This window comes from Anopheles funestus, chromosome 2RL (genome assembly GCF_943734845.2).
Source record: "Anopheles funestus chromosome 2RL, idAnoFuneDA-416_04, whole genome shotgun sequence".
In the NCBI taxonomy this organism is placed as follows: domain Eukaryota; kingdom Metazoa; phylum Arthropoda; class Insecta; order Diptera; family Culicidae; genus Anopheles; species Anopheles funestus.
The window spans coordinates 67,346,421-67,367,437 of NC_064598.1; the positions used below are offsets into that span (position 1 = coordinate 67,346,421).

At 40.4% G+C, this 21,017-nt stretch overlaps 5 protein-coding genes and 1 non-coding gene across 20 annotated transcripts in view; 2 read left to right on the forward strand and 4 right to left on the reverse strand.

The window, feature by feature from the left end:
• LOC125762309 (uncharacterized) overlaps positions 1-3,254 on the reverse strand; it is a 33,426-nt gene extending 30,172 nt beyond the window's left edge. Inside the window, exons 1-2 of one of the 3 annotated variants that reach the window (XM_049424250.1) lie at positions 2,949-3,254; positions 1,471-1,683 (exon numbers count right to left, since the gene is read on the reverse strand). The gene's annotated coding sequence lies outside the window, so the exon portion shown is untranslated. Of the gene's footprint in view, positions 1-1,470; positions 2,225-2,948 lie in introns of all 3 variants that reach the window. The other 2 variants (XM_049424249.1, XM_049424251.1) reach the window with 2 other exon arrangements.
• A 2,509-nt stretch (positions 3,255-5,763) lies between these two features.
• LOC125762328 (uncharacterized) lies at positions 5,764-8,890 on the forward strand. 12 transcript variants are annotated; one of them, XM_049424280.1, is made up of 5 exons: positions 5,764-6,888; positions 6,976-7,169; positions 8,430-8,493; positions 8,559-8,654; positions 8,727-8,890. In XM_049424280.1, the coding sequence occupies exons 2-5, from the start codon at positions 7,107-7,109 to the stop codon at positions 8,822-8,824; spliced, it is 321 nt and encodes a 106-aa protein (XP_049280237.1). In that variant the 5' UTR covers positions 5,764-6,888; positions 6,976-7,106; the 3' UTR covers positions 8,825-8,890. The 12 variants fall into 12 exon arrangements, with proteins under 12 accessions (XP_049280237.1, XP_049280238.1, XP_049280242.1 ...); XM_049424281.1 differs by having other exon boundaries at positions 7,005-7,169; XM_049424285.1 differs by having other exon boundaries at positions 5,764-6,164; positions 7,005-7,169.
• On the reverse strand, positions 8,869-11,567 carry LOC125762298 (peptidylprolyl isomerase domain and WD repeat-containing protein 1). The gene is made up of 7 exons (XM_049424231.1): positions 11,268-11,567; positions 10,809-11,196; positions 10,096-10,735; positions 9,916-10,025; positions 9,731-9,849; positions 9,169-9,509; positions 8,869-9,088 (listed from the first exon to the last, which is right to left on the reverse strand). Exons 1-7 carry the CDS (start codon positions 11,458-11,460, stop codon positions 8,945-8,947), a joined length of 1,935 nt encoding a protein of 644 aa, XP_049280188.1. The 5' UTR covers positions 11,461-11,567; the 3' UTR covers positions 8,869-8,944.
• A 34-nt stretch (positions 11,568-11,601) lies between these two features.
• LOC125762310 (trichohyalin-like) lies at positions 11,602-13,630 on the reverse strand. Of its 2 annotated transcripts, XM_049424252.1 has the most exons (5): positions 13,337-13,630; positions 13,225-13,277; positions 12,991-13,167; positions 12,755-12,917; positions 11,602-12,692 (listed from the first exon to the last, which is right to left on the reverse strand). In XM_049424252.1, the coding sequence occupies exons 1-5, from the start codon at positions 13,382-13,384 to the stop codon at positions 11,811-11,813; spliced, it is 1,323 nt and encodes a 440-aa protein (XP_049280209.1). In that variant the 5' UTR covers positions 13,385-13,630; the 3' UTR covers positions 11,602-11,810. The 2 variants fall into 2 exon arrangements, with proteins under 2 accessions (XP_049280209.1, XP_049280211.1); XM_049424254.1 differs by lacking the exon at positions 13,337-13,630 and having other exon boundaries at positions 12,991-13,181; positions 13,225-13,268.
• A 385-nt stretch (positions 13,631-14,015) lies between these two features.
• LOC125762316 (store-operated calcium entry regulator STIMATE-like) lies at positions 14,016-20,954 on the forward strand. Its single transcript, XM_049424265.1, has 6 exons — positions 14,016-15,008; positions 15,906-16,050; positions 16,148-16,269; positions 17,940-18,127; positions 18,197-18,313; positions 19,086-20,954. Exons 1-6 carry the CDS (start codon positions 14,837-14,839, stop codon positions 19,509-19,511), a joined length of 1,170 nt encoding a protein of 389 aa, XP_049280222.1. The 5' UTR covers positions 14,016-14,836; the 3' UTR covers positions 19,512-20,954.
• On the reverse strand, positions 17,689-17,760 carry Trnaq-cug (transfer RNA glutamine (anticodon CUG)). Its single transcript has one exon. It is a non-coding gene; the product is annotated as a tRNA-Gln (tRNA).
• Positions 20,955-21,017: the final 63 nt, after the last annotated feature.

Here is a 21,017-nt window from a genome sequence, read left to right on the forward strand (position 1 = left end):
TGGGCACATGGGTGATGCGTTTCGTCACTCATAACAAAATAAGAAAATACCCCCGGTTTAAATCTAGATACTAAAAATAATTTCTCTCACTATCACTAGTCAACGAGACAATGTGCATCATACCATTGCCGTAATTTTATTGTTCACTTAGTGTTGCATTCTTTAGCATCTGCTTTTCATTCATTCAACTGTGACATCTTTTTTTTCCTCAAATGTTAACACTTTTTCTTGCACCCTTATTGCACCTTTTGGGCGTAACACACGTAACGCAAGCAAATTGTAGTGAATCTTTGACCGATTAAATAAGTGGCCAGCATACCCCACACGCACTCGCATAGCGAGAAGCATAAAAAAAAAGGAGCAACATCGAAACGAGTTCACCGGTAAATAGCGGGTGCAATAATCTTCGCAAACCCGCGTAATCTGTTCAAAAGTGGTGTTTATTAAATATCTCGTAAGTAGTTTTTTTTTGTTGCTGCTGTTGTCTGCATTGCTCGCGATCATAACAATAATTATCCACCAATGCGGGTTTTCCATTCCATTCCGATCAAATGCATCAAAACAATAAGCCAAAAAGCAAAAAGCTGCCAACAAGTGCGTCTTACCATACACGATCACATGACGCTATCATTGCGAACAGACGTTTGAATCATTGCGATAGACCTTGATTGGCATGGTGATGTTGGTTGTTTGGTGAGGGGTTTGATCGACTGCGGTGTACGATCCGATGGCGCAGTGTGTTGACGCAATCGATCAGCTGTGAACATCGATCGACAATGATCGCTAGCGCAAGCATAAACGCACACGCGCAAGCTTTTATTCGCTTTGTATACGTACGGACGGAGTTATCTCCGTTTATTTTGTTCGTTAATTCTTCCTGGTTCGGCTATGAGAGGACACACGAACCAAGATACTCCTATGTGTGAAAAAGTTAATTTTAAAAAGAACTCAAACATATTAAATACATAATCCTTTCCTATAAAGGATGAGGAAAATTCATTCCAATGTTTGAATAGCTCGAAGTAAAATAAACTAACATATGGATGTTGTGTATCGTGTTTATATGAGTAAATGAAAATGTCTGTAATTTTTTTTTATAAATTGAGTTATTTTCTTTTTTTTAATTAATTTAAATTTTCAAGAAAAATCCCCTTATCCAAATCCTTCGGTTTTTTGTTTTTAGACGACCACTCAAATAGCAATATTACATGTAAATATTCAACTGCAGGAATCCAACAATAAAGTGTTATTAAAATATTTTGCAGGTTTTTAAAACAAAATCAAATATTAACCAATCATGACAAACTGTTATGTGCGATATTGTGTCTATCATGAGGCCGTTACCAGCAATGTTGATATGTTTTAACCATTTAAAGTAATGTACTGATACCAATTTTGAACTTATGGCTCAATGATCGTTTTTTGCTTTGCTCTCATTTCACCATAGACGGAACATGCCATGTTTCTTACCTATTTTTAGTCGAATGGCATCCTTTACAGGCAAACGGGCAAATCGAGCAAAATCGAGTCAAGCAAGGTGGCCTGTTGATTGACCGAGATGAAGCCGTAGCGGTAGGTTGTAGAAGGTGAAATTTGATCCTTGTTCACACACTTGCACAATCAATAATTCACGTTTTCAGGTAAAACGATCGATCATCGAAATCGAAGTTATGTTTTCATGCACTAAAACGATACATTCATATAAAACACACTCGATGATAGTGACTAATATACACGAAAACTACTTAAACTTAACACTACGCATTTTATCTCCTTTTAACAAAACATAATTTCATAAAGACACGATTATACTGGTTGAAATGTTGCTCCAAAGAAAGCTACTACTCAAAAACACTCACATCTTTGTCGATCTTTCTATCACTAGTGCGTTTCACTCACGATCTTCCACAATTAACCACCTCCGAGAGGAAAAGAGAGAAACCCTTCCAAGGCGTTTCGTATATTTCTTGGTCAAGGTAAATACTGGAACAATCGGCGAATTGTTGGTCATTCTCTTCACAACACAAACTTCCGCACTGTTTTGCTTGAATTAACCTTTTTGCCGTAAATACATTTCGTACCGCAGAACCGAAACCAAACGCAAATTCTTTCCACGTTTAACTTCTTGCTTGTTCCTCTTTGTGAATGCTTTCAGGTTCAGGCATCCAAATATTTTAAGAGACTGCTATTTTACGTCTCTTTACGCGCGACGTACTGTGGTGATCTGAAAAACAAATACGTATCAAAAACAAACGCTTGTATGCCCATCGAAAATACTCCAGCCTCCTGACGCTTGTAAGGGTGTTTGAACAGTAGTGGGAAGGGAGGGAAGGGTCGTTTATCAAACCAACCCATACACACACGTGAGCGTACCAACGCGTCACCAGCGAAAATGATGCGAGAAGAGGGGGCCTAGCAAAAAAGCATGAGCGCGGAATGGGAATTAAAAAACACAATCCAAAAAGCGCGATAGAAAGGAAGATTAAAATAAAAAACATGAGAACTGAAAGAGAAAGAAAGATCGCGAAGAGGGTACGTGTATCAACCGTTATAGCCACCTTGAAGGTTTCCAATCGTAGGGACACATCGTTGTTTAAACGCAAAAACAGTCGAAGCAATAGATCGATCACGCACACGCTCTTGATTAGGTACGTTCCATGTTTTATCTCTGATAAGTGATAATGATTGTCACTAGTAGAAATATCACACTTCACACAAACACACGGGCACACGTGGGGGAAAAAAGTCTAACACACACACACACATACACACAAACACTTCCCGGTGTGTCTCTCTTTATCAAAACGCATCGATGTGAACTTATCAAACGGTTTTGTGACGCGTCACGTCGGTATAGGGGTCACGCGGTTTTGCCACCATACCGTTGTTTAGTGGCAATGGACGGTAATGGAAGATGGATACCCAGATCTAACCTCGAACAAACTTACAACAACAGCATTCGGAGCACCCCGGGTCCGGATACGATGGATACACGGGTATTCAGACGCGATTAAACCGTACACAAAACATGCAAACTTTAGAAGCACCGAAACAATACTGAGAAACCTGAGCATAAGCGATGCGCGACTTGCACCGTGAAGAGATACGCAAGCTCCCCAAGCGCGATCTGTTCTGTTTTCGTGCGTAACTTGGAGAGAGGGCACTAATGCAGGGTTCGTTTGCTGCTTGCCCACCATGATCCACACACGATTTTTACGCTATTTTGACGCACCATCGATCGATTTTGACTTTAATGCAAGAGTAGTGAAAATCGATTGTTTTCATGTTTGCGGCGGTACTTACTAATACTCACCAATATTCAGTGATGTGAATTTCAAGATGGATCAGTTGATCTGATCTGATTCATGACTAAAAGATCTGATCCGATTTAATAATAAGCGATCAAATGATCCGTGATCACCTGTGCATGGAGATGTGATCCGATTGATCCGAGAATACCTTTGTATGGCGATACGATCCGTTATGATCTGAGATCACCTTTGCGATCGCGTATGCGTTATGATCCGTTATGATCCGCAATAATTCGGCATCAATTTTGTATATCTCCGGACCCCCCCTTTGAGCCCGAAATAAGTGATCAGATCTTATCTCGGACTGAAATAGACTGCAATGTCATCCCAACATTCGGGATCTTTTTCCATCACTAGATGAGATCGCTTATCAGATCCTCCGCTTCTGAGTACATAAAGTCAAGCTAATTAGGAAATAGCAAACACTTCAAGCGCCTAAAACGAAAAGAAGGTAAAAGTTAATGGCCAACTTTCTGAGATCTTGATCAATAATACCTTAGGGGGGCACTAGAATTTTCATGTTTATGCATTAATTTTAGTATTGAACTAAGATTTAGCAGCAATAGAACAAAAAATGGCTGAAGTCTGAAACACGACCCCCCCCACTCACGGTCACTCATCTGCGTGTCAATTTTTCGTACAGGGTGGTTCGGAGACTATGCAATGTGGCCTGAATTTGATTTTTTTGGCTAAAGTCTGAAACACGACCCCCCCCCACTCACGGTCACTCATCTGCGTGTAAATTTTTCGTACAGGGTGGTTCGGAGACTATGCAATGTGGCCTGAATTTGATTTTTTTTACAATTACTATTAAATTGTAAGGAGGTTTTCGCATAGTGAAAAGTGATTTATTCATCGAGGAACCAAGTTCCACACGCTGTTTGTGAAACCGTAAAATTTTCCTCATTTTTGGCCCAACTTTGCCCCATAGCTCCGCCGGTATCCAAGATATCGCCAAACTTTCTTCTGGCCATGGCTAGATGGCACTTGTGGCTAGATTTCGTCCATGCACCACTAATTGCTACCATGTCTGTGGCCGGAGCTATTCGCGAAAGCTCCAACGGATCGCCAATCTTTGACCTGTGGTCGATAGATGGCACCAATTGCTACATTTTCTTCTTCGACGGCCATGCCCTCAGGTGTCTGTGTCCCGAAACATATTTAAAAAACATGCAACCGATTTCGAACCACCCTGCACGAAAAAAAGTCACTCAAATGAGTGACCGTGAGTGGGGGGGTCGTGTTTCAGACTTTAGCCTATATTACGATGAAACGATAGTCTTGTTTAGAAAAATGGGAATTTGAACATCATCCCAGCACATGTACTACCAGCGATACTTTAAAAGATTTTGTCAACGAAATTCTACTTCTTCTTGTGAATCTTTTCATTCGTTTTCAGAGGAACAAAAACCCTGCCTTAAAACGTACGATCTCTCGAAATCAATGTAAAGTGATCTCCGCTATAGCCGCGTATAATCGATTCTCTGTTTCTCTCTTCGTTTCTCTCTTCATCTCTCGACTACTCTCGCATATTCTATTGTTATATATCACGTAACCACACTTTGAGAAATGATTCGTCTAACTCATCGCGATCGTGATCTTCGTTTGCACTAACTCCAACGGATGGTTTTCCCGCGGATTTCATCTCATCGACAGTAAGATGACGAAGTAATTTATGGCTCATAATTGCTGGCTATAAATTCGCACATCGTTCCACAACTTAATATGATGTTATGCTTTCGCCGGAGTGCTAAAACGTGATTTTTGGTTAAAAAAAGTTTTTATGTTTAAACAAAATAAACTCACTATTTAAAACCACATAGGGTTTAGGTTGATTTAATTATAATTTTCTGAAGTATTTTTCTCAGGAAAAAGCACATCAAAAGTAATGGTGATTGTCACTTCCTGGCTGTTAACATTAGATCCCATTATGTTTGGTTTGTGCAGCACAGGAAGTTAACAAAATGCGTGCTTGCTACAAAGGTGCAATTCTTGCCATCATTTTCTTGCCTCTCATCCGCTTATCACATCCCTGCTTTCTTCGTTCCCAATCGGTCAGACCACTTCAGAACGCTTCCCCAGTAAGCTAGTGAATCGCGGTGTAGCAAATTATCATCACCTCTGTTTCATTCCCATGCACAGAACCCTCTCTTTCAAGTGCAATACAATCGTTTCAGTATCGTTTGAAAATAACATCAAGTACCTCATCGAGAGTCAACACAACGAAAGTTAATCCCATCGATACTTGAACCTCACGGATGTGGGTACCGACCCCAATGCGGGTTGGTTACCATGGGTGAAATATGTGCGAAACGTTCGCGACGTGCGTTCGGGGACGTCCCCAGGTAATGCATGCTGCTGCTGCTGCACGCTACTACCTCTTATCGGACAAGCGTCTTCCAAGTGACGGAAAATGATCGAAAATCGATTAACTTCGCATTGCAATGTGTGCCCATTGGGAGGGTTTTCGGAGGGCCCATGCGTTGTTTCGCTCGGTCTATCTATCTCCGGACGAATGATAAGAGCAAGTGCCCGTTTTTTTTCTATTTGCAATCGCTAACTGGTCCAAGTGGATAGATTCGTACGATTCGACAACAATCCTGTCACACAGTATGGGCTAGCTCACGGCGGGGACGGACAACTCATTCGAAGGAATACCTTCGTGCTTCATTATTAGTTCGATCTTTAGTCGTAGTATACGCTACACTCTAATAGTTATTTATCTGGCATGCAAAAGGAGCAATTTTTTTGTGCGTGTTTAAAACAATGAATTGTGTTATTTAAATTACTGAATTAAATGGTGACTTAAAATACCTCAAACCCCCAAACAACAGTGCCCCCGTACGCAATCACGTAAAAATTCAATCGATACCAAATTATTCCAGCACATTCGATGGTTGATTACATTTCGACGACGTCGGTTCATCGGTTGAGCATTGAAGTGACAATTACAGTTAAAATTACTTGTTAAACAGTGGTGTTAATAAAAAAAAAGTGAGCACGTACACGCCTGAATGGAAACGTGGCCAACCGAACGACGAGAATTGGCATAAATAGCAATCAAACACGAAACAAAGCAAAAAATGCGAACCCTGAACTACGCATCATAATTTTTATCACACATTTGTACCTTTCCCCCATTTGAACGGGAACAAACATCTGCTTAATTGTGCGGGGTACTAGTGGATGGGAAGGAGTTTTTTTTTTGTTTGGAATCCGGCAAAATACGACCATATTTATGCGCAATCAGTTGACCAGCAGCATCCAGCCTACCGAACGAACCTGTGTGGCTGCGGGATGGTGTGACGAGTGCGTTTTGCAACAACCAAAATAAAAAAAAACTACATATACACATCGTTAAATCAGGCAACAATCGAAACATTACGCAAAGTGGATCAAACAGAACAGGAAAGATTTATGCAGCATAAAAAATCTACATATATTGATATCATATCAAACCAATGCTTTGGCGTTGTACAGCTCGGCGCCCCATAAGCCAATCCACTTTTCACCCGTATTGAATAGTCAATTAGCGCGTTTTAAGGATTCGCTGGTTTTGTTTGCTTGTCTCTACTAGGTATACTCATACTTTTTTTTTACACATACGGAAAACGGAGGGCAAAAATTTGCAAAAGGGTTCGTTTGTTGACTGTGATTTTTTTAGCGTTCGTTTTGTTTCAAACCCTGTGGTAGATCTGTTTTTGCTTTGCTGTAATAAACACGGGGTGACTACTTTTCACTTACCACTAACTACGCCCTTTCCGACGAGATCTGTCACATAAAACACCACCAAACATGTCCTGGGTGTTTCATCTGCTGTGGATGTTTCTGGTGCTGATGCTGTTTTTTATCGTTCTGGTAAGTGCGACGGGGTCTATGGAATAGGAGATAAATTGAAATGATCATGAATTAATTGCAATGTAGAATTAATGAGACAACAACAAAAAATTCCCGTAAACCTTGTATTATAACTATTAGAGCAATCGTTTGATTATTAAAACAATCACAAGCAATGGTTTTTATTCATGTTTTTAATTATATGTAAAAAATATAATAAACAAAACTACATACAAAAAATTAGGCTTTTTCCAACTTCCAAGTTACAACTTCCGATAATTGTGCTTTTTTTTGATAATCTCTTTTTTCTGTTCCGTTTTACTAGAAAATAAAAAAAATGAATTAGTCTATTTTAATTATTTTCATTTGAAACATAACAAACGTTGATAGTAAGGGAAACAGTTGCTTCTTCAGTTCTAAAGAAAACATTTCCGGAATATAAAAAGGTGGCTGGCTATTAATTAGGTAGTTATGTTTTAGTTCCCAATTTCAAAAAAGAAAATGATTTTAGGGGGGAGCTTACAATGTTCTTGATTTTATTAAGAGGTGAAGGAATTTCCATGACTGAACATCGCTTTAAATAAACATGAGGGCGAATTTAATACGGCGACAATACCTTAATTACATTGTTTATTAATTCCTTAAACCAACTTTAAAAAAAAACCGTCAAGTTTTGAACTTGAAAAATAATATGAAGCTTATAAATATAATAAAATGAAGTGAAATAGATAAATAGAAATAGACGTCAGCACATCAAAGGACAATCCGTCGTTTCATCGATCTTCGATTGAATGGGGTTTAAAAAAAGTTTCATTGTTCTTTTTTTTGTTAATTAATCATAATCAGTTAATCAATTATAAAAAAAAACCTTTCATGTACGCACCACAAAAAGCGATAAATACACTTGTGCAATGTAATTGACAATCAATCGTTTCGTTTGTAATGTTTACAGGGAACACGTGACAAGACAAGCTTTTTCAACATTTCGTCAGTGTGACTCATTACACCCATTGTTTGTAAATGTGGCGCGCTATTAGTTCAATTGATCGAAATCGTTTAATTTAAAAGATTTATTAAGACATTGATTAGAGTTGAATAGTACTATTTAAGAACAATTTTATTTGAAGCTCGAAAGAAAAAAAATAATCTAGAATAGTTTCTAAAAAGTTACTTACGAGAGCTTACAGGGAACATGTTGTAAAATTATGAAGTAATTTTGTAATGTTTTCTTCTTCCCAGAGACAAATATATTAACAAAATTGTTGTATTGATTCATTCCAGCGACGGATATATTATTTTGGGCTGCAAGTGCATCGACCAGCACCAGCAAATCAATCGCGCAGCCGTAAGAATAAGCTACACCTAGTTCCCGGATTACAGCCACTTCAACCGATACATGATTTCTTTCAGAAACTTCACAACGCTTCGCAGTATTCACCATTTACCAAAATGACCTACGGACGGCTCAAACGCAACAAGCATCGGAACGCAGTCAACCTCCAGCTTGTAAGGGATGGATGTGGAACTAATCGAATCATTTACCTTTTCATCGTACTCGTTCTCTTTCATTTCTTTCAGACACGGAACCACCACCACCTCCAAAATATGATGAAGTGATAAAAACACCCCACCTGTTTCAGAAACCTCCACCGTATACAGCGACTGCCGAAACGTAACGGTTGTTTACACACAAAACAAAAATGAAATTTTAAAAACAAACTTACCAACTTGATCGGTTGCAATCTTCGGGCTTACGGTTGTCATTTCAATGTTTTATTGATTTGCTTATAATTGTTTTAAGATAAGTTGATTGAAATGATCCGAATTTCGTCGTACGGTTTGTCGGTTTTCGGGTTCGTCTTGGCATTGCATATGTTCTGCACAATTTCCATACCTTTATGTACACGTCCAAACACCGTATGCTTATTATCCAACCAGGGCTGTTTGGAGAGAATGAACCAGACAAGGAATACTTAATACATTAGTGCTGTTAATTTAAAAAAAACATCCTAAACCTTACCGTAGGTAGTACGGTGACAAAGAATTGACTTCCGTTCGTGTTCGGACCTGCATTCGCCATGCTGACCGTGTACGGACGATCGTGTTTAAGTGTTGAACAAAACTCATCCTTAAATTCACCACCCCAAATCGATTGTCCACCAGTACCCGTGCCTGTTGGATCACCGGTTTGAATCATGAAGCCTTTGATCACACGATGGAACAAATGCCCATTGTAATAGCCATTTTTGCTGTGGACGCAGAAATTTTCCACCGTCTTGGGGCACTCCTTGCCGAACAGACGCAAATGAACGTCACCCATCGTCGTGTGTAGTACAGCATTGTCGTAGATCTTTTGTACACCTGTAATAGACAAGCGCAGCAATGAGGAAATGTTTTCTAAATATTAAAAAAAATCATTCTAAATTAAACAAACAACAAACGAAAGAAAATCTACTGTACAAAAACATAATACGAATAGCTAATTTACCTTCGCCTAGCAGTGAAAGGGTGCGGGATTATATAAACAATCGCATTTAAACATACAACTTTTCTTACTATCTTTGGTGCGTTGCGAAACTTACCCTGTCCTTCCGTAACGGAAATGATATCTTCCTTGGAAGGTTTCTCGTTAAACACATCGCGTTCCATATCTTGCAAATCGGACGGCAGCCGTCTTGTGTAGAGGTAGAATCGTTGCTTTCTACAAAAAATGTACGAAACAAATATGCTTTAATCGCCTTTTTACGTATGGTATGCCCATTCTTACTTGTATGCCGTGCAGAAAAGTGTTGGATCGTTCGGTGTTGCTTGCGCTGCCTTATTTTCCGACGCTTCTTGTTCGAGTGTGGTAGCTGCTTTCGAAAATTTTACTTTACCCTATAATACAATCAAGCGTTCGATTGGAATGTTTTAAACATCTACATCTAAACTAACAAAAAAAACTTACCTGAAAAAGTGCCAAATTAAGTGGGCGCAAATTATCATTCTTTCCAATTATTTTTGCGCATCGGTTCGTCACTATGTTAACCAGCTTAATGCCAAGCATCGTCGGATACAGTATGAAATTACCACTGTAATCGAATGTTACATTCATATTGGCAAACGCATCCGATTTTTCCAGATCACGCTCGTTGGCCATTCGGCGTCCGAATTCCATATTCGATAACGTTTGTGATAGCTGCTGACTTTCACTATACCGTGCCAAGCTTTCATCGTACACTCGCAGCAACTTGCCACTAAGGAATCCAAAAACACGCACCTGCCGGTCAGTGGACATGGTAGCAAACTTCTTCCCATCAGGAGAAAAGCTTAAAGACGTGACGATAGTTTTGTTCTTCGCGAACTCGTACAGGCTAGTATCAAGCTTCGATTCAAAGTGTACAAGTTTGGAGGGAAATTTAAAATCATGGCGCGGTCCAAACCAGTACTCCAATATTCCTGCTTTATCGATCGTAATGGTTACCTCGTAAGCAGGATTGTACCGAATCATCACTACCGGTTTTGTGTGTAAATTTTCAATGGTGTGCAACGGTGTGTTTGTTCCTTTTCCATCATAAATTCTTAGTACCGGTGAATCTAGGTCCGCTCTACAAAAGAAGAAACAAATCGATCACAAATAATTCATTTTTGTAATGTAGATAGAGGAGACGATTCTCTTACACTGCCAGGTAGCTAATCACGTCGCCCATCCGATGAATCCACTCCACTCGATACGGGATGTACTCTAGCTTTAGCATATTAATCATATCGAAGTTAATCACATCAAACACCTTGATACTTTTATCGACCGAGGCCGTGCAAAGGTATGTGCCGCTGCAGTTTACTGCCAGATAATTAATCGGAGCCAAATGACTGCGGAAGTGCTTCACGAACTCGATACCCAGCTCCATCTTTTTCCAAAACTTTACGTGCCCATCCACGCTGACTGTGACGATGAATTCCGATTTCGTCACCACCAGGTGAGTGATGGTGTCCCGGTGCATGAAAGATTTCTCGTAACATTCCGCATCGGGTAGGTTTTCGATGTAGAGCTTTTCAAATCCTAAAACTGGAACACGTACACGAAAGGAAGTATATGAGATCACAAGAGATAAGTACATTTTCGTTTCAACAGCTTACCTTTTCTTTTCTTGGGTTGTGCGGCAGCTGATGGCATTGGTCCTATCCATCCATCGTCATCATCTTCGCCATCGGCATCCTTATTCTCTTCCGGTTCTGGTTGTTCAAACGATTGTTTAGCATCATCATTAGGCGTTTTCACTTCCGGTTCGCCAGAAGCACGTTTCCGACGACTTGTTTCCTTTTCGCTCATATTAAAATCGAATTTTTTCGTATAGTTCGCGCCGAAAGTAGAAAATAACACACAAGCGGAGAGGGAAACCAAATATAAACAATCTGCGGTACGCGGAATCTTTTGACAGCTAGATGTCAATGAATGTCATTACAACGACGGTTTGAATTTCCTGTTGGAAATGTAGAGAATGTTCATCCACAACATAATTTTATTGCTCGGTATGAATAGATCGTACTCAAATTATCTAAAGTTCCATTTGAAAGCTGTAACTAACTTTCAACAATCCTATCAACTCTCCATACTCGTTTGAAGCGGCAAAATAAAAAAAAATACGTAAATTTTATATCTAAAAATATCACTCACAATTCTCAGTACTTGCGCTTCATCAGTGACACATTCGGATGTTTCTTGAAGTGCTCCTCGAACGAACCCTTCACGTAACTTTGCACAAAACTCAGCTCATTAAAGCTTCGCTCGATCAAGCGATTAGTTTCCATCTGATTGGCACGTTTGGTGTGCTCCCGATCAAGCGATGCCGATTTAATTTGCTCTTTCAACGAATCGCGATACTGCTGGACCGCGGTCTGTATTCTACAGTCGGCTCGTTCCGCCTCTTCCCGATTCTTTTCCTGCTGTTCCCGTTCTCGCAGGGCCTCTTGTTGACGTTCTTCACGTTCGCGTGCCTTCCTTGCCTCCATTTCGGCGATCTGCATCCGTTGGCCCTCGTAAGCAATAGAAGCCATCTGCAGCCGTTTTTGTTTCTCACGGCGACAGACATCCAACTTTTCCTGCTCAAACTTTTCCCGCGTATCGTTAATAAGCTTTTCTAGCTTACCATCTTCAAGTTGACGCTGCCGCAAAACATGCTTGGAGTACTGGTAGAACTGATCCTTCTGCTTTTTCAGCAGTATGTCTTCTGCTTTGCGAGACTGGCGCTCCTGCTCGAGCTGTTTGGCAGTGGTATCATTTAGCAAGCGTATGACTTGCATGTCCTGTTCCTCCCGTTTACGTTGCAGTTCTTTCCGCAGTGCAATTTGTTTATTCAAATGTTCGGCAAGTTCCGACTTACCGAGGGCTTTCAATTTTGGATCATGATCGGGAAATGGTAGGGAAGCACAAACTACCTTCTGCAAATCAACCTTATCCTGAACTGCTTTCAAGGATTTTTCTTTGATTTGGTGTTTAATATCTTGTAACGTCTTTTGTTCCATAGATTTCCTCTCGTGTTTCTCTTTTTGTTCATTTTGTAGCTGTAAAATTAATACAGTTCATTCATACTGTATTTTGTAAAGCAAAATACCGTTCTACTTACATCCATTTTGTACTTTCGCACGTGCACCTCCGTCCACATTCTCTCTTCGTCCATTTTGGCTTGCTTCAGTTTTATCTTATCCTCAATTTGTGCTAGCTGGCATTTTTTCGATTCTTCGTGATATTTTTGTTGCACAAATGAACGTATTTCGTCGCAATTATTTCTGCAAACAAACACACATTAACAGAATGTTGGAACAGCTCGACGGATGCCGGGACACGTGAAATAATACTCACAGCTTTAGTTGTATCATTTTGCTTTTAACAAACTCCAATCGCTGCCGTTCCTGGTCCTGTTTAGCACTAAGAAGCGCATTCGTTCTCTCCCTCAAGCGCAATGCTTCCTCGTCTTGGAACTTCTGCATAATTTCCCGCTCCTGCTGCTCCTCTTCTGATTGCAGTAAGGATTGTAATCTTAAAAAAGGGAACTAACTTAAAATTACACTCCATATTGTTGCCATGTTCCCTTACCTTTTACGCTTCTCTTTTAGGTGATGGTCATATTCCTGATCGGCACAGGACATCTGTAATAGAAGTTAGTAAGTGCATGTCTTGACTGCCAAAAACAATATACATTACTTACCAACTTTTTCAACTCATTTTGAATACTAATTTCCGGATAGAAAAGCATTTTTATTCTGTGCAAGGGAATTAGAAGAAGCACTAAAATATATTCCTATAGTCCCCGGTAGGTTGCCACTGTTCGTGCAAACGGATTACCCAAGTTCAAAGTTGTTTGATGTGGTTGCTATGCATTTTTGTGCAACGACTTTGCTGTATCTAGGGGCAACGACGGTTCCCACGAAGCCAAAATGGAGTAAAGTTTTTTGAAGCAGTCTTGGGTGATTTTAACTTGTTTTTACTATTGATGCTTAATTTCAACTGTTCGCAGGAAGATGAAATTAAAACATTTCACAGGAGTTGGAAATTTTAAAAAATACAATTTTTAAATTTTGAGCGGAAAATTTTAAATTTTGAATCGGTTTCGAAAGTCTACACTTTTTGTTGGGAAACGTTACTTGCCGCGACATATTTTCTCTTCGGTAATTTAATTTATTACCAAATGAGAACAAATTTCCCGTGTCGTTCCTCAACATTGTATTCGTTTTTATCTTAATTTTAAAAAGATTTTACAGACAAATTACGATTTAATTTATTGTTTCACTCGATCTTCGAATTTTTCACTGCGGGAAAAAGCACCATGCCTTCACGGACAAAATAAACTGTGGGAATAACAGATGGTCAACATTCCAGAACGGGAGTTTGACAAACTTGTCAAAGATGCTAGCTCGGAAATTTATTTTGTGTTGTTAATTCCACAACTTATTGCCATCCCAAAAGACGCAGTTCCCAATTCGACCTCAAACTCCCTTCGTCAGCTTCGGCAGAAAATGTGCATTGTTCGACGGTACATTTCTGTAGTGCTTTCGTGTCACGGCTAAATTTGTTCAGTTGGACCAAGGAACCAATCCCCATCCTGTACCTATGTGCTGACGTCGAAGTTTCGCAACGCGTTTTGTTGTGCACGAAGGCCACGCAGTTTAAATCTTTTGTGTTTCGCGTTTTTCTGCCCGGGATTGCGAGCCAAAAAAGCGTGTCGTCATCTTCCCCAATGGTTGGCATTCCACGGCAGCAGCAAAAGCAGCAGCACCAACCACGTAAACTACTGCCCACAACACAGCGAATGCAGTGCATCGTGCAGAACGTTGGATAGCGCGGATAGGATAGGAAAGTGGGGTGGACGCACGTCCAACCAGCCTCATCATAAAAACATAGTGTGCCGTGCCTTTGCTGTGATCTTCTTTTCCGCTGTTCCGAAATCTTTTGGTGTTTCCTTTGTCCAAAATCGTGCATCTCCTATGTAGTTATCATATGCTTCTATGTGTACCGTTGGTTTGTGCTGCAGTCACCACCATACAAAAGTGTTTGTTCCGAAAGTGAAATCAGTGATAAAATTTATGCATGTCGCACTCTACCTGAGCAACATCGGAAGCAGTTCGATCTAAAATATAGTACACGCCTTAGCAACACCGCGTGTAGGAAGTGTTCCCTTGGTTTAGGTCGCTACACGCATACGGTTTCAATGAATAGTTCCGCAGTGATCCTCGGGCAGACGGGTGACCCAGGAACGGCCCTTGCGGGAGAGGGTAACACCGAATGGCAAACGTTACACTGCAGCAAAGATGCACTGACGGATTTGTTCGGCTGGTTCCTGCAGGGCATACTGGCCACTCTCGCCTTTACCTGCCTTATCGGTGAGTAGCAGTTACGGCGCCTCATTATAGCTTTACCGTTCGCTAATTGGATTATTTGTGAAAGAGAAACAACCGGCACAGCTTACCTCCTGGGCGTGATGCGCAGTCTGTGGGATAGGGGTGAGGAAAGAAAATCATGACAGGCGAAATAGTTCCGCGATTGGCACGAAACGAACTGTCGGTTTTGCAACAACCGACGAAAAAAAAGGATGTGATCTGTTATGATCTTCGCTTTGTTTATTTCTTTGTCGCATCACAACTACAAACGTTCAACCTTCTAAGAATGCTCCCTTATCAGTGTTCAAATAAGTAATTATCATACTACAGGTACTAAACCTGTGCAGAAGATATAATAAAGCAAAATTTTAGCTTTTTTCTAATATTGATACATATAAAATATTATGTTATTTCGCAAATATTTTAAAATGCACAGATACAAAATTAGATTCTTCTTAAAAAACTCTTTGGACTTAATACGCGTAGCTCGTGAAAAGACTGTGCAAATACAATCAAATGATACCTGCTTCGATGGAAATTACTTCGTACGTTAATCGTACGTTATATACGAATCATTTAAAGTGCGTGAGAAGAAAAATAACCATTCCACCGCAACACATTTCCCTCTCCCATCACAGAACGAAGGTGAAATCATGTGCACGATAAGCGAACTGTTCTGAACGATTAGGCAATCGGTTGTAGTGCTGTAATTATGCGAATGTTCGAGAGAAGATCACAAAGATCTTATTTGGCGGGGTTGTTTTAGACAAAAGATTGAGTGTCAGAACAAAAATAAACTATTATAAGTATGCTTTTCATTAACAAAAACACCTCAACCGTACCAAATCGTTTCAATCTGTTGCCAAAATAGTTAAGCTAATCTTCTCCTATTCGTTTCAGCTAAACGCTTCTGTGAACCGCAGTACAATCGACGCTCGTGGGAGACCTGGTGGTACGATACATCCAAGCAGGGTATCGGTGCCTTGGTGATCCATATGGCCAACGTTTACTTGGCCCCATTATTTCAAGGAGATCCCTGCACTTGGTAAGTGTTCCTGTTAAGCGTCAACGCAAAGCATAATCAAGAATTGCCTTTACTAATGTATTTTTTTTATCTCTTTCCTTTACTACCGCTGCATTAGGTACATTATCAACTTCCTGTTGGACTCCACGATCGGGTTGTTCATTATTTACATCGGCATTAAAACCTGTCAGTATTTAGCGAGAAAAAAGAAATGGGATGCGATCAACTTTGGTGAATATGGTGAGTGTGTACAATTTGTAACAAAAATTCAATGTAACAGGGGAGACATTTACGTTGCCACCAAAGTGTACTTTTGAATACGAGCATGCTCTGTTCAGGGCAACACGTGGCTTATGATGCAGGGAAAAAAGGCTTGAAGCCGGTGTAACGTAATGCAGCCATGTCTTCCTCAGACGGGTTGTCTAGCGAATGCCCATAAGCAGGACACGCCAATATAGGTCTCTCGATAGGTTTAAACGCACACCTGTAAGCGAATCGCGATCGATAGACCGATGGTTCCCAAAGCGATGGACAGAACGGGGGTTGTGTGTATAAAACGTCTTAATTACACACAGAAACAGTGGCGCGGTGGTGGTGTGGTTGGTGGCGTATGTGCAAAACCTAAGCCACCACAAACACCTGCCTTCGTCATCGAATCGCAACGCGAAACAGCTGCGAGAGAAAGATGCAGTTGTATGATTATGAAATAGAAAGTGGTCAGCTGTTTTTTTTTTTCCTTCTTTCTGTTCGTTAAGTTCACGAAAAAGCTTGCGAGGGAACTGATGGGGTGGCAAAAAAACTGTAATGAGGTAAAGATGTATGTTACACTGCTGGCCTAAAGCGGTGCTGCGCTGGAGGTAACAAATGAATCAACGTTGCGGCGTACTCATTTGATTACGCTGTACAGACTCGAAGATAGGCTCCAGGGTGCAATAAGCTCTGTTAAACAGCTCTGTAATGCCCTTATGGTTCATGTTCGGAAATGATAACGCGTGAGCATAATATCGAACGTTGAAGTAAAAAAAAAAATCACAACAGTAGCCAAACCGAACGAAATTTGATATCAATAGGCACATGTACAAAGTGACTGATATACTTACTTACATTGGGTTACACAAATTCATCTTTTAATCGAATCTATCGTTCCGATATTCAAAGACTCTTGTTGTCGGTCGGCCGATTGCACCTATCTAGCGACCGTTATCGTCGAGCATTCCTCATCCTGCTGCTGCTTATCTACATCCACCGCATCAGTAACACTCTAAGCGCGGTGATACGCGGCGTGTTGATAAGGGTATGCAATAGAATTGTTTATATCACCGGTGGTAGCGCGAGCGACGATGACGCAGACACTATTTACATTGGCTACCTGTGTCTACAAGAGTTGCGAGTGGTTGGTTCAGGTTATCTGAGGTGGTTCATAGGTCTTTCGCCTATCAAAAGTAACGTATGGGTTTCTCTAGTTTCCTAATTCGTAACAATGAATACGAGGATTTAGACCAACGTGTTGGCAAGTGCTACTAAAAGGTTTATAGTAAAAATTTCTTCCTACAATTTATTCTTAAATTAAATCAGCAATATTTTTGAAATCATTACATATGGGTGTACGCATGACTGTTGAAAAGTTGTTAAAAAGAATAAAAATGCGTATATTTTACAAGGTTCCACCGAGACTTGAACTCGGATCGTTGGATTCAGAGTCCAAAGTGCTAACCATTACACCATGGAACCACGCTGTGAGCCAGTCGAATATGAAGAAACAAGAAGATGTAATGCACATTGCATTCATTTAGGCGCAATTAATGATCAGTCGACATAATGAAAGGAAAAATGATATCTCCAAACTTTGTTCCTGTTGCTCAACTGAATAAAATTATTAATCCTTGCTATGTTTTCTTTATTCTTTTTAGGTGCCCCAAAATCTTGGTTTTATCAAACGTGTATCTACGTGTGCCTGATGGTGGTCGTTAAGCTTATAACGACCCTAATCATTCAGTTCGACGTTTGGGACAACGTGAAAAATTTTGTTTTATCACCGTTCAAGGATCCACGAATAGAGCTAGCCGTCGTGATGCTAGTCATACCATTCTTTGTCAATGTAAGTGCTAGTGGCAAGCGGTAAATAATTTGATCAATCCCCATTCTAAATGTATGTTCCTTGTTTCAGATTCTTATCTTTTGGGTGACGGATAACTTCCTGATGAGACATACGCGCAAAAAGCGCAACACAACGGCTAGCAGCTCACATCACGCTCATGGTCGCGAGCACAGTTTGCTACAAAAAGTAAGGGGCCATTTTCAGCAAAAAACTAACGAACTATAAAAGCCATCTCTTGACGTTGTCTCGTGTAACGTACAAGTAGTATAGCTAGGATTTGTTTATGAATGTGGGTTTTCTTATATGTTCGTTCCGTATGTTTACCAGTTCCCGCCAGTAGAATAGTTAGGTTTTATAGGATGCAAATTTGTCTTTCATGCTTGCTGGTGCTTAGTATTATATATTGTTATTTTGAACGTTTTTGACAAAGGGATTCTAGAGATACCTCTGAAAAGACCATTATTCCACACTTAATGATGTTATGATATTAGATTCTTTTGGGAATGTTAGTGCCTTAGCTAGTTTATAAACAATGGATTGCTCAATCATTTGATTTCGTGAACGAATTTAAAGTTTCGCTTGACGAATTTAGTACTACCACACCCACCAAGCAACGAATATAGTGAGAAGACAGTGCAGGTCAGAATATCAACCAGAATGTGTTTGATGTTGTTGATATGGATAGCTGCGACAATTCACTGCATAGTATTGTGCCGCAAAGTGATACTCCTAGACGAAGTTAGAAACATTCATTCCCTTAGCCCCGTGGTTTTTGGTAGAGTGCACAATTTTTGTTTTATTGCACCCGAATCTCCTTCCACCCGATACACAATCCATCAACAATCATTCCCTCCATCCAGTAAATAAATGCGCCCGTTCTTAAGCTTTTGTCGCATTCGCCAAAAACATAAACCGAGTAACCGAGCTCTCTGACATGAACCCCATCATCTTTTTGCAGGTAAAATACAAAATGATACACAAAACCAAACCAAATGACTCAGAATCTGATACTCTTTTGTCAGGCGATGAAGAAATTTTAAGCTTCAGTGCGCCCAACGGAGGTGGCGGTGGTGGTGGTGGAGGTGGTCATGGTATAGGCAGTAGCCGTTCGGTTATGGGACGCCACTATCACCACACCCATCCAGCTCCTTTCCATCACCATCAACATCATCACGCATATCTGCAGACGACGCCGATTGCGGACGGATCGTCAATAGTACAGCCCACGGTCGGCAGCGGTGGTGGCAGTGGTGGAGGTTCTTCTTCCCTACTAACCCCGCTTGACATGGACACGGCAATCATACTGACTTCCACGCGGACATCACCCGGACCCACGAACCGGCAAAGCACAGTTCAACAGCGCACCAGTGTCATTAACATTTAAGAATGAAACACTTATATCCACATATCGTTCCGTGTACTAACACAAGCGTTGCAATATGTTTCCGACGAAACGTAGACAAAGGTAAAGGGGCGAATGGTCACCTGAACACTGTTTCGTAAACGTTTCCAATCACGCCGTTACTAAGAAGATTGCCACATTAGGACCATTTTCCTGTGTTACAACATTACGTACCTTGAAGAAACGCATTCAAACTACAAAGTCTGAACAATTAACATTATAGAAACCCCCCACTGATACCTACGGCATCCCAAAGAAGCCAGCAGATCAGCAGTAATGTTACTAAAAGATGAAACAAGAAAAGGCAGTGGAAATGGTTTGATATTTGTGCGAATGACTGGAGGTAGTTCGGAACTGCCTCACGTTTTGCTGTTGTTGATTGTTGTTTACCGTTGATAGGACAGATGAACGTCTGCAGATAGTAATGCTTTGTTGATCTAGCCAGGGTTGCATCCGTAAACTGGCAAACCGTGTAGAAAATTGTGATAAAGAGTGAGGAATATAATTACAAGATTCGCAAATTCGTCCAAGCGCCTTTCATCAGAGGAAATCCATTAAGATACTGTGGGATTGATCCAAGCAACTGCCAGTGAACCTGTGCCTGCAGTGTGTGGTGTACGTGTTGAGAAAGTTTCGTAGAATGGTAAAAACGATTTGCTCACATGATATTCGGTGGAGGAGAAATCTGTACTATAGCCTAAGTCTCAGCCGTTGATGACGAATTGTTTAGTGGCGATCAGAGAGAATCAGTTTAAATGCTTCCATTACGAAAGAAGATAAAAAAAAGAAACATAAACCTCCGATGAGAACTGAAAAAAAGACATTTTCCTGTTGTAAAGAATGAATGCGAACGATAAAATGTGTGATCACTACACAATGGATAATGAAATAAACTTTAAAGAGGCATGCACTGAGAGAAGCTAAGAGAGGGTAATGGGAAGAAAAGCAGAAAGCGATAAAATGCATACGGAAATGGTTCGCCTACGCCTTTTAAATATTTAAGTACGCAACAATGAGAAGTAGTAGCAAGCAATAGGAGTGGGAAATCGAGACAACGAAATATGGCCAGGGATGAGAAAAACTTACTATTAGAAGGGAACTAGCAGCAGTGCAGTTGCGTTTTACCTTAGCTGTCCCTGCTGGTCATTAATATATACATATACACACACACACACGCGCTACTATTAATGTTCTATTTTATACATAATTATACAACGAGTAGCAATTAAGGTGAAAGTGGGCGAAAACTGTAGGCTACATATTATGTATACAAACAAGGAATCGAAAACAAAATACAACGAATTGGAACGACAAAGCATCATTGTACGGCGTGTATCCCCTTCTCAATCACGAGATGACACGTCTGTTCGCTTGTATATGGATGGAGAAAAATAAAGGAAGCTAGTGAATTTTTATACACAAGAACTACCAGGTGAAGCGCCTGCGAAATTAGCATCAAAACAGCGGGATAATCACATCCCACTGTGA

What these genes read in the sequence shown, in the direction of transcription:
- LOC125762328 (XM_049424280.1), top strand. Translation starts at nt 7,107, where the DNA reads ATGTCCTGGGTGTTTCATCTGCTGTGGATGTTTCTGGTGCTGATGCTG. An exon ending in TGCTGTTTTTTATCGTTCTG is followed by an intron (nt 7,170 to 8,429) that starts GTAAGTGCGACG and finishes GATTCATTCCAG; the next exon opens with CGACGGATATATTATTTTGG. An exon ending in AGCAAATCAATCGCGCAGCC is followed by an intron (nt 8,494 to 8,558) that starts GTAAGAATAAGC and finishes GATTTCTTTCAG; the next exon opens with AAACTTCACAACGCTTCGCA.
- LOC125762310 (XM_049424252.1), bottom strand. Translation starts at nt 13,384, where the DNA reads ATGCTTTTCTATCCGGAAATTAGTATTCAAAATGAGTTGAAAAAGTTG. An exon ending in CTAAAAGAGAAGCGTAAAAG is followed by an intron (nt 13,168 to 13,224) that starts GTAAGGGAACAT and finishes CCCTTTTTTAAG; the next exon opens with ATTACAATCCTTACTGCAAT. An exon ending in AAAATGATACAACTAAAGCT is followed by an intron (nt 12,918 to 12,990) that starts GTGAGTATTATT and finishes GTTTGTTTGCAG; the next exon opens with AAATAATTGCGACGAAATAC.
- LOC125762316 (XM_049424265.1), top strand. Translation starts at nt 14,837, where the DNA reads ATGAATAGTTCCGCAGTGATCCTCGGGCAGACGGGTGACCCAGGAACG. An exon ending in CGCCTTTACCTGCCTTATCG is followed by an intron (nt 15,009 to 15,905) that starts GTGAGTAGCAGT and finishes TATTCGTTTCAG; the next exon opens with CTAAACGCTTCTGTGAACCG. An exon ending in TCATACCATTCTTTGTCAAT is followed by an intron (nt 18,128 to 18,196) that starts GTAAGTGCTAGT and finishes TCCTTGTTTCAG; the next exon opens with ATTCTTATCTTTTGGGTGAC.
- LOC125762298 (XM_049424231.1), bottom strand. Translation starts at nt 11,460, where the DNA reads ATGAGCGAAAAGGAAACAAGTCGTCGGAAACGTGCTTCTGGCGAACCG. An exon ending in ACAACCCAAGAAAAGAAAAG is followed by an intron (nt 11,197 to 11,267) that starts GTAAGCTGTTGA and finishes TACGTGTTCCAG; the next exon opens with TTTTAGGATTTGAAAAGCTC. An exon ending in CTTTTCTGCACGGCATACAA is followed by an intron (nt 9,850 to 9,915) that starts GTAAGAATGGGC and finishes CATTTTTTGTAG; the next exon opens with AAAGCAACGATTCTACCTCT.